General features: G+C 48.9%; 1 protein-coding gene across 1 annotated transcript in view; it reads right to left on the bottom strand.

Moving 5' to 3' along the window:
- LOC143283556 (diacylglycerol kinase zeta-like) overlaps positions 1–12,500 on the bottom strand; it is a 259,646-nt gene that overhangs the window by 64,530 nt on the left and 182,616 nt on the right. The window contains exons 6-8 of the mRNA XM_076589802.1: positions 11,477–11,545; positions 5,323–5,355; positions 745–897 (exon numbers count right to left, since the gene is read on the bottom strand). Coding sequence (XP_076445917.1) covers positions 745–897; positions 5,323–5,355; positions 11,477–11,545 — 255 coding nt within the window. The remainder of the gene's footprint in view (positions 1–744; positions 898–5,322; positions 5,356–11,476; positions 11,546–12,500) is intronic.

Here is a 12,500-nt window from a genome sequence, read left to right as displayed (position 1 = left end):
CAGTACAGCAAAGCGCAGTACAGCACAGCATAGCACAGCACAGTACAGCAAAGTGCAGTACAGCACAGTGCAGTACAGCACAGTATAGTACAGCACAGTACAGTACAGCAAAGTGCAGTACAGCACAGCACAGTCCAGTATAGCACAGTACAGTACAGCAAAGTGCAGTACAGCACAGTACAGTACAGCACAGTGCAGCAAAGCGCAGTACAGCACAGCAGAGTATAGCACAGCACAGCACAGTACAGTACAGCACAGCATAGCACAGTATAGTACAGTATAGCAAAGTGCAGTACAGGACAGTACAGCACAGTATAGCGCAGTGCAGTACAGCAAAGTGCAGTACAGCACAGTACAGTACAGCAAAGTGCAGTACAGCACAGTACAGTACAGCAAAGTGCAGTACAGCACAGTACAGTACAGCAAAGTGCAGTACAGCACAGCACAGCGCAGTACAGCAAAGCGCGGTACAGCAAAGTACAGTACAGCACAGTACAGCAAAGAGCAGTACAGCACAGTACAGTACAGCAAAGTGCAGTACAGCACAGTACAGCAAATTGCAGTACAGCACAGTACAGTACAGAGAAAGTGCAGTACAGAAGAGCACAGTGCAGTACAGCAAAGTGGAGTACAGCACAGCATAGCACAGTATAGTACAACACAGCACAGCACAGCACGGCACAGCACAGCACAGCACAGCACACAACACCACAGTCCACCGACGATGAAAGGTGGCGGACAGACCTTCTTGGGCAGCTTGATGATCCAGGAGGGGGGAATGATGATGCTGGCGTGGATGCCCAGCGTGCACTGCTCCTCAATCTGCTGCATCATGAAGCACGTCGTCTTGTTGTGGTACGCTGTCTTGCACCACGAGCAGCTGATGGCGATGATGTCCTGGGCACCACCACGGGGTGTCAACACATAATTATAGTAACAGTCATGATACTAGTTATCATAATTCTCATAACAGTCGTGGTAATAGTTATGTTGATCACAACAACAATCTAATAATGCTGTCTTGCACCACGAGCAGCTGATGGCGATGATGTCCTGGGCACCACCACGGGTGTCAACACATAATTATAGTAACAGTCATGATAATAGTTATCATAATTCCCATAACAGTCCTGGTATTAGTCATGGTAATAGTCATGGTAATAGTTATGATGATCACAACAACAATCTAATAATGCTGTCTTGCACCACGAGCAGCTGATGGCGATGATGTCCTGGGCACCACCACGGGTGTCAACACATGTAGCAAGTCATGATATTAGTTATGATAATTCCCATAACAGTCATGGTATTATTCATGATAATAGTTATGATGATCACAACAACAATCTAATAATGCTGTCTTGCACCACGAGCAGCTGATGGCGATGATGTCCTGGGCACCACCACGGGTGTCAACACATATACAGTAACAGTCATGATACTAGTTATCATAATTCCCATAACAGTCCTGGTATTAGTCATGGTAATAGTTATGATGATCACAACAACAATCTAATAATGCTGTCTTGCACCACGAGCAGCTGATGGCGATTATTTCCTGGAACCACCACGGGTGTCAACACATATATAGTAACAGTCATGATACTAGTTATCATAATTCCCATAACAGTCCTGGTATTAGTCATGGTAATAGTCATGGTAATAGTTATGATGATCACAACAACAATCTAATAATGCTGTCTAGCACCACGAGCAGCTGACGGCAAGAATTTCCTGGCACCGCCACGGGTGTCAACACATGTAGTAAAAGTCATGATACACTAGTTATCATAATTCCCATAACAGTCATGGTATTAGTCATGGTAACAGTCATGGTAATAGTTATGATGATCACAACAACAACAATCTAATAATAATAATAATAAATACTACTGCTGTAAACTATACTACTACTCCTCAGTATTACTACTACAACTACTTCTAGTTGCAACTTCCTGTTGCGGCGATAATTCTGCAAAGGTTCCTGCAACGTATCGTTCCAGATTCCAGATTCTACTACTACGACTACTATTACTAGAACTACTGATGATGATGATGATGATGATGATGAACATATTCAAATCTATGTACCATTGTGTGTGTGTGTGTGTGTGTGTGTGTGTGTGTGTATGCGAGCGTGCGTGCATATGTTTGCGTGTGCGCGCGTGTGTGACAGAGGGCGCATGTTCATTACTAACACACACACACACACACACACACACACACACACACACACACACACAATCACAGTCCTGTTTGGACACGAAATGCTGTCTGGCATGCGTTTGTGTTTGTCCACGAAAAGAAAAACCAACACACGTGGAAATGATTCTGACGGCTGAAGGTGTAACGCCAAAAGGTACAGGAAATCACCCATCAAAGTGACCGCTAGGTTTTCTGTTTGGTCACTTGATTAAAAACGTGCCAGCCTGTGGCTCATTCGTCAGCTTAAAATGCATTGTTTGTAAAAAAAACAAAAAAAAAAAAAACAACAACAACCCCAAACAAACAAGTATTTTAAAACGTGGCAAAAAACTGACCGATGCAGTCTCAACACAGGAGCCAACTTTCTATAGTCACGTTCTCCTTTCCGTCTGTATTTAGACTTACAATTATACAACGCCATCATTCGTCCACACTGAACAGCAAGTTGAACCAAAAGTGGACACACACACCCCTCCCACCCCTCCCAACCCCCCCCCCCCCCCACACACACACAAGAGGCACAGTGACACACACACACACACACACAGAGGAGAGTGACACACACACACACACACATACACAGAAGAACAATGTCATATCGACACAGCCACACACAGCCACACGCACACACACACACGCACAGAGACACACACACACACACGCGCACAGAGACACACACACACACACACGCACAGAGACACACACACTGAAACACACACAAAGCACACAGACACAGAGATACCCCCCTCACCCCCCCCCCCCCCACACACACACCCACACCCCCACACACAGAGGCACAGTGACACACAGAGAAACACACACACACACACACAAACACACACACACACGCACGCACCCACCCACCCACACAAAGCGAAGACACAAAACAAGCCACGCACTGGGGGGCGGGGAAAACAAGATTATCGCCGCGGTTCCTGACGCCGACTGCAGCCCACCCCAGTGGAGAAGAAACACCACACTGAACACACTGGTCCCCAAGCTCTCCCTCTTCCCCTTCAACCGCCCACCACCTGCCCTCTCCCTCCTCCCACAGACCTTTAACCCCCACCACCTGCCCTCTCCCCACCACCTTCCCTCTCCCCACCCACAGACCTTTAACCCCCACCACCTGCCCTCTCCCCACCACCTTCCCTCTCCCCACTCAGACCTTTAACCCCACCACCTGCCCTCTCCCCACCCACAGACCTTTAACCCCCACCACCTGCCCTCTCACCACCACCTGCCCTCTCACCACCACCTGCCCTCTCCCCACCCACAGACCTTTAACCCCCACCACCATCCCTCTCCCCACTCACAGATCTTTAACCCCCCACCACCTGCCCTCTCCCCACCACCTGCCCTCTCCCCTCCCACAGACCTTTAACCCCCACCACCATCCCTCTCCCCGCCCACAGACCTTTAACCCCCACCACCTTCCCTCTCCCCACCACCTGCCCTCTCCCCACCACCTGCCCTCTCCCCACTCGCAGACCTTTAACCCCCACCACCTGCCCTCTCCCCACTCACAGACCTTTAACCCCCACCACCTGCCCTCTCCCCACTCACAGACCTTTAACCCCCACCACCTGCCCTCTCCCCACTCACAGACCTTTAACCCCCACCACCTGCCCTCTCCCCACTCACAGACCTTTAACCCCCACCACCTGCCCTCTCCCCACTCGCAGACCTTTAACCCCCACCACCTGCCCTCTCCCCACCACCTGCCCTCTCCCCACTCACAGACCTTTAACCCCCACCACCTTCCCTCTCCCCACCACCTTCCCTCTCCCCACTCACAGACCTTTAACCCACCACCTGCCCTCTCCCCACTCACAGACCTTTAACCCACCACCTTCCCTCTCCCCACCCACAGACTTTTAATCCCCACCACCTGCCCTCTCCCCACTCACAGACCTTTAACCCCCCACCACCTGCCCTCTCCCCACTCAGACCTTTAACCTTTAACCCCCCACCACCTGCCCTCTCCCCACCCACAGACCTTTAACCCCCCACCTTCCCTCTCCCCACCCACAGACTTTTAATCCCCACCACCTGCCCTCTCCCCACTCACAGACCTTTAACCCCCCACCACCTGCCCTCTCCCCACTCACAGACCTTTAACCCACCACCTTCCCTCTCCCCACCCACAGACTTTTAATCCCCACCACCTGCCCTCTCCCCACTCACAGACCTTTAACCCCCCACCACCTGCCCTCTCCCCACTCACAGACCTTTAACCCCCCACCACCTGCCCTCTCCCCACTCACAGACCTTTAACCTTTAACCCCCACCACCTGCCCTCTCCCCACTCACAGACCTTTAACCCCCCACCACCTGCCCTCTCCCCACCCACAGACCTGTCACCCAGCTTAACCCCTTCACTGCTGCTGCTGAGGTGATTACAGGTCAAGGTGTCAGCGCACGCTTCTTTATTCATTATCATTTTACTTTTCTGGTCTTGTTTGAATCCTTTGAATCCATGACAGCACTGAAGGGGTGAAAGGGGGGAAAGCTGATGCACTTCAGTGTTCTGCTACACTCATTTGTTTTCACCAATTTTTTTTTTTTTTTAGCAGGCAAGGGGTTAAACTATGAAGAGGAAGTGGGGGGAAAAAATCCTGTGAAAGGACAAGACCTTCTTCTCCTTCTCCTTCTTCTTTTTCTCCTCCTCCTTCTTTTTCTCCTCCTCCTTCTCCTCCTTCTTCAGCGTTCGTGGACAGGAGCACCCACGTCCACTCATATGTAAGAGTAGGATTTTACTGGGTGCATACTTAACACACACACACACACACACACAAACGCACGCACGCACGCACACACACACACACACACACACGCACACACACACACACACACACGCACTCACACACACACACACGCGCACGCACGCACACACACACACTCACACACACATTCACTACCTAAGCAAGAGATGAGGAAAAGGGGGTAGAGAGAGAGAAAGAGAGAGAGAGAGATAGGTAGGTAGATAGATAGATAGACAGACAGATCGATAGACAGATCGATAGACAGGGACAGAGACAGAAACAGACAAGACAGACAAGGAACTTTCTAACAGATATAAAGACAGACAGAAACAGACATCAAAAATAGAATTACCTTGCTTGGAAAAGCAAACCGTTGTTGAAATGACTGCAACAGAAAGACAAACCGAGGCTGGTTTATATAAAACGCAGAAACAGTTTCAGTTCAACACATCACCATGATAAAGCAATGTGTGTGTGTGTGTGTGTGCGTGTGTGTGTGTGTGTGTGTGTGTGTGTTGTGTGTGTGTGTGTGTGTGTGTGTGTGTGGTGTGTGTGTGTGTATGTTCGTGTGTGTGTGTGTGTGCGTGTGTGTTTGTGTGCGTGCGTATGTGCGTGCGCGCGTACTTGACACAATAATGAGTCTATCACCATCTTCACACTCAAAGCAAAAGAAACGTAACACACACACACACACACACACACACACACACACACACACACACACACACACACACACACACACACACACTACTTTTCAACAAATCAGAAGAAACAACGAAAAGCAAGAAAACAACACGCAGAAACGACTCACACACAAAACGTCAAAAGAAACGACAGTTTCTGAAGTTACGACAGACGGGCGCAATAGCCGAGTGGTTAAAGCGTTGGACTGTCAATCTGAGGGTCCAGGGTTCGAATCACGGTGACGGCGCCTGGTGGTTAAAGGGTGGAGATTTTTACGATCTCTCAGGTCAACACATCTGCAGACCTGCTAGTGCCTGAACCCCCTTCGTGTGTATATGCAAGCAGAAGATCAAATACGCACGTTAAAGATCCTGTAATCCATGTCAGCGTTCGGTGGGTTATGGAAACAAGAACATACCCAGCATGCACACCCCAGAAAACGGAGTATGGCTGCCTACATGGCGGGGTAAAAACGGTTATACACGTAAAAGCCCACTCGTGTACATACGAGTGAACGCAGAAGAAGAAGAAGAAGAAGTTACGACACTGTTCAATACCCCACATCCACACCCCCCCCCCCAGCCCCTTCAGTTATGACAATGTCCCGCCCACTTCCTTCACCCCTCCCTCACTTCACTTCATTCCTGACGTCAGTAATGCTCACCACCCTCTTCCCCAAATCCTTGGCATCAATAATGCTCCCCAGCCCCGCCCCCCCCCCTCTCTCTCTCTCTCGACTCCTGACATCAATAATGCTCCCCGCCTTTTTCCCCTGATTCCTGACATCAGTAATGCTCCCCTTTCTCTCCTAATTCCTGACATCAATAATGCTCCCCGCCCCTCTCCTAATTCCTGACATCAATAATGCTCCCCAGCCCTCCCCTCTCTCGATTCCGGACATCAATAATGCTCCCTGCCCTCCCCTCTCCTAATTCCTGACATCAATAATGCTCCCCAGCCCTCCCCTCTCTCGATTCCGGACATCAATAATGCTCCCTGCCCTCCCCTCTCCTAATTCCTGACATCAATAATGCTCCACAGCCCTCCCCTCTCCTAATTCCTGACATCAATAATGCTCCCCTTTCTCTCCTAATTCCTGACATCAATAATGCTCCCAGCCCTCCCCTCTCCTAATTCCTGACATCAATAATGCTCCCCGCCCTCCCCTCTCCTAATTCCTGACATCAATAATGCTCTCCTAATCCCTGACATCAATAATGCTCCCAGCCCTCCCCTCTCCTAATTCCTGACATCAATAATGCTCCCCGCCCTCCCCTCTCCTAATTCCTGACATCAATAATGCTCCCCTTTCTCTCCTAATTCCTGACATCAATAATGCTCCCCTTTCTCTCCTAATTCCTGACATCAATAATGCTCCCCTTTCTCTCCTAATTCCTGACATCAATAATGCTCCCCTTTCTCTCCTAATTCCTGACATCAATAATGCTCCCCTTTCTCTCCTAATTCCTGACATCAATAATGCTCCCCTTTCTCTCCTAATTCCTGACATCAGTAATGCTCCCCTTTCTCTCCTAATCCCTGACATCAGTAATGCTCCCCTTTCTCTCCTAATTCCTGACTTCAATATTGCTCCCCGCCCCTCTCCTAATTCCTGACATCAGTAATGCTCCCCTTTCTCTCCTAATTCCTGACATCAATAATGCTCCCCGCCCCTCTCCTAATTCCTGACTTCAATATTGCTCCCCGCCCCTCTCCTAATTCCTGACTTCAATATTGCTCCCCGCCCCTCTCCTAATTCCTGACTTCAATATTGCTCCCCGCCCCTCTCCTAATTCCTGACATCAGTAATGCTCCCCTTTCTCTCCTAATTCCTGACATCAATAATGCTCCCCGCCCCTCTCCTAATTCCTGACTTCAATAATGCTCCCCGCCCCTCTCCTAATTCCTGACTTCAATATTGCTCCCCGCCCCTCTCCTAATTCCTGACATCAGTAATGCTCCCCTTTCTCTCCTAATTCCTGACATCAATAATGCTCCCCGCCCCTCTCCTAATTCCTGACATCAATAATGCTCCCCGCCCCTCTCCTAATTCCTGACTTCAATATTGCTCCCCGCCCCTCTCCTAATTCCTGACATCAATAATGCTCCCCTTTCTCTCCTAATTCCTGACTTCAATATTGCTCCCCGCCCCTCTCCTAATTCCTGACTTCAATATTGCTCCCCGCCCCTCTCCTAATTCCTGACATCAATAATGCTCCCCTTTCTCTCCTAATTCCTGACTTCAATATTGCTCCCCGCCCCTCTCCTAATTCCTGACATCAATAATGCTCCCCTTTCTCTCCTAATTCCTGACATCAATAATGCTCCCCGCCCCTCTCCTAATTCCTGACATCAATAATGCTCCCCTTTCTCTCCTAATTCCTGACATCAATAATGCTCCCCGCCCCCTTTCCTCTTCTAATTTCCGACGTCAATGATGCTAACATCATCCATCTTCCCCTCCTGATATCAACGATGCTCCCTCATCAGACCATGTCCAGATTTCAGTGCTCCTGAAAAAAGTGAGTAAAACAACAACAAAAACAAACAAAAAAACACATCACAAAACAAAACAAAGAAAAAAAAACCCAACAACAAAAAAAACAAAACAAAAAACACTATCCACTCCATCCCTACCCCCCCCACCGCCCCCCCCCCTCCCCCCCCCCTCCTCCCTCCACTCCCACCTCTAAATCACCTCCTCCTGCGGGAAGCCGTTTAGCTCCCTTGATCAGTGGCCGTGACCTTGAAAGAGGGCAATTAGCCAGCGAGGCAGGGAGCAGGTTGGTAGGGGGGGGGGGGGGGGGGGGGGGGCGGGCCATTACACAAGACCATTACACATCGATTGAGGCACTTGAGCGTCACAGGAATGATCTACTGCAGCTGCTCACCACACTGTTAAGGCACACACACCAAGTCGTGAGAGCTCCGCGACAAAGTTCCATACAGTCTCTGGCCTTGTGCTCTCCACGGACCTTCTATAGCACATCATAAGTCCGTGGCTCTTTTCCCGAGGACGGTTTTATCCCTGGCTGGGGGGGGGCTTTCTGGGGTCGTTCTCTTTTTGCATGTGGTGATATTATGAATTATTCATTCCCGTTTGGAGTTTAAAAGTGCCCAGCAGGAAGCAAAAGGCACGGCTGGGACAGTCTAGAAACTGTTCCTTCGTTTTCTGTTTGGGTGTGCTGTGTCACAGGAAAGCTCCTCTGTGTGTGTGTGTGTGTGTGTGTGTGTGTGTGTGTGTGTGTGTTCATGAATGTTTCAAAACAGACGCCCACGCACATGCAAAGGGTGCGAAAAAGACACAGTGCACGCACACTCATACGAACTCAAAACACACAAGAGTTTTAGTACCTGGATTAATGCTTTACCTGGTCTCCTCATCTGCATCATACTCCCACACAAACATGTCATAAACTCTCTCTCTCCGTCTCTCTCTGTCTCTCTCTCTCACACATTATACGTACACACACACACACACACGCACACTCACTCACACTCTCTCTAAACACAGAGAAAAAACACCAGTCCGTAACCAAAACAAACGTGAATACACGCACACGACAGCACAAAAGCTGTGTCCACCCCCCCTGCCCCCCCCTCCTCCCCCCCCACACACACCACAACACATCAACATAAACCCACATGCACACAAACAATATATATATATATATGGTCCACATGCACAGATGCTCAATGTCAACAACGTTTGCAGGTTCCCCCCATTCTTGCCACTGGTACCACCATTCTCCCTTGTGTTATTTTACTGTGGGAATATGTCTTTAACGACAGAGAGAGAGAGAGGAGAGAGAGAGGGGAGAAAGAGAGAGGGAGAGAGAGAGGGGAGAAAGAGAGAGAGGGGGAGAGAGAGGCAGAGCAGAGGGGGGTGGGGGAGAGAGACAGACAGACAGATAGACAGAGAGAGAGAGAAAAAAAACCCTAACAACAACAAAGACTGACAAGACCGGATATCCAAAGTCCCACAGACTCCTGCATGCAGCAGCAGACGTTATGAAAACAGTGTGGCGCATATGGACTGTTTGGACAGAAAACGGGTCCCCCCCCCCTTCCCCCCCTCCCCCTCCCCCCCCCAACCACTGGAAACACACACTGAGCAGCCCACACAGTGTTTGCACGGACCACACAGCTCGAACTCCCTACTGCTAGCAGGTACCGCCTCTTCTGGGGTTCCGCTTCTATTCCTGCTGCTGCAGCCCACAGTTTCTTCAAAACCCCGGCCAGGGCATCAGAACTAGAACCAGCGCATCGAGACAAACATTTGAACACCGTCCATGCAAATAAGTAGAAGAATATCACGTTCCTGCATGCGGTGTCCTTTTTAAAAGTTACCTGTTCGCCTGTTTGTTTTTGGTTTTTATGGGTTCCTGTCCTGCCCTTTAAAATTACCCTGTTTCGCAATTTGTTTTAATTTTTCATGGGTTCCTGTCCTGCCCTTTAAAATTACTCTGTTTCGCAATTTGTTTTAAGTTTTATGGGTTCCTGCCCTGCCCTTTAAAATTACCCTGTTCCGCAATTTGTTTCAATACCTTGGGTTCCTGCCGTGCCCTTTAAAAATACCCTGTTTCGCAATTTGTTTTAATTTTTATGGGTTCCTGTCCTGCCCTTTAAAATTACCCTGTTTCGCAATTTGTTTTAATTTTTCATGGGTTCCTGTCCTGCCCTTTAAAATTACCCTGTTTCGCAATTTGTTTCAATACCACGGGTTCCTGCCCTGCCCTTTAAAATTACCCTGTTTCGCAATTTGTTTTAATTTTTCATGGGTTCCTGTCCTGCCCTTTATAAAATTTCCCGTTAGGAAATATGATATAATTCTATAGGTTGTTAGGAAATATGATATAATTCTATAGGTTCCTACTCTGTCCTTTTAAGACTACCATTCGGCAGTTTACTTTTTCCACGTCGAAGTTTCTACTTCGATTTTTTTTTTTTTTTCATATATGACTGTGTAAACTCCTATTAAATTACGTTCACGCTATTTTTAAAACACCACGTGAGTAAAAGTTATCATTCAAATCTACGCGATGAAGTGACTGATGTCATGTATCCCACTCATCAAATGGCAAACACCACTTTCTGACTTTTGCACGGCATTCAGTCTGCTAATAATAGCGGTTTCTTTTAGGACAGGAATGCCAAGAAAAACACTCTTCTTTTCCTTTTTTCCTTTTTTTTCTGTTCCCGGAAAGATTCCCTTGTTGTTGGAACAAGAACTTGATTCTTATCACAGCAAGTGACTGTTGGCTTGGCAGCAACAATTTTCATAACCCACCGGGCATTATTTATTGTTATTATGCTTATTTCTGCTGTCCAACGAAAATCTTTAGCCCCTCTAGAATTTGCACAGCTCGTGGCACAATATTTATGTGCGTGTATCACCTCCCAGCTTCAGCACAAATAACATATGATAATATACGCTGCATGCATGCATATACATTGACACCTGTAAACACACACTGACACGCGCGCGCAAGCACACACACACACACACACACACACAAACACACGCGCGCGCACACACACACACACACAAACACACACACGCACACACACACACACACACACACTCACTAACATGCCTATCACATGTACATGTCTGAATGACAACGATTGTTCAGGAACCAAACCAACATTCACGTTCTTCACACACACACACACACACACACACACACAATCTCTCTCTCTCACACACACACACGCACCCCACCCCACCCCACCACGCCCCATACCTCCCCCCCCCCTCCCACCTGCCCTCCCCACACCCACACTGGACACCCCACCCGACAATACACTGTAGAACTAACCTTCCCGCACTGTTTGCATTTCCCCTCCTGCCGCCGCCGGTGCACCCAGTGGTGCCGCATGAACGTTTGCTGCACACAAGAGAGACAAGAGAGATACATGTAGCACCGTTTGTTCGCACCCGGTCACCGCGGCACTGTCCTGGTGGTGCCGCTCCCTGCGAGTCCTGCCAGGGAGGAGGGTTGGCAGAACGGTCAAGGCGCTCATCTGGCCAACACAGTGGAGTGATGGCCTAGAGGTAAACGCGTCCGCCTAGGAAGCGAGAGAATCTGAGAGCGCAGGTTCGAATCACGGCTCAGCCGCCGATGTTTTCTCCCCCTCCACTAAGACCTTGAGTGGTGGTCTGGATGCTAGTCATTCGGATGAGACGATAAACCGAGGTCCCGTGTGCAGCATGCACTTAGGCGCACGTAAAAGAACCCACGGCAACAAAAGGATTGTTCCTGGCAAAATTCTGTAGAAAAATCCACTTCGATAGGAAAAGCAAATAAAACCGCACGCAGGAAAAAATACAAAAAAAAAAAAAAAAAAATGGGTGGGCGCTGTAGTGTAGCGACGTGCTCTCCCTGGGGAGAGCAGCCCGAATTTCACACAGAGAAATCTGTTGTGATAAAAAGAAATACAAATACAAATACAGAGTCCGTGAAGGGTGTGGGTTCATCAACCCCCCCTCCCCCCTACCCCCCCCTCTCTTTCTCCCAAGCATGACTGGAAAATTAAAAAAACTGAGCGTCTCGTGATTCGGACGAGGCACTAAACCCGAGGTCCCCCCCGTGTGTGCAGCACGCATCTGGCGCACTGGAAAAGAACCCATGGCAACAAAAGTGTCGTCTTCTTGCAAAATTATGTAACAAAGAAATCCACTCTGATAGGTACACAAATACATAAAACACGCACTCAAGGCCTGGCTAAGCGCGTTGCGTTACGCTGCTGGCCAGGCATCTGCCAAGCAGATGTGGTGTAGCGTATACGGATTTGTCCGAACGCAGTGACGCCTCCTTGAGAACTGGAACTGAAACAGAAACC

The sequence above is a fragment of the Babylonia areolata genome, chromosome 6 (assembly GCF_041734735.1).
Source record: "Babylonia areolata isolate BAREFJ2019XMU chromosome 6, ASM4173473v1, whole genome shotgun sequence".
NCBI classification, from domain to species: domain Eukaryota; kingdom Metazoa; phylum Mollusca; class Gastropoda; order Neogastropoda; family Buccinidae; genus Babylonia; species Babylonia areolata.
The sequence above is the reverse complement of the archived record's forward strand: the minus strand, read 5'-3'. Positions and strand labels throughout refer to the sequence as shown.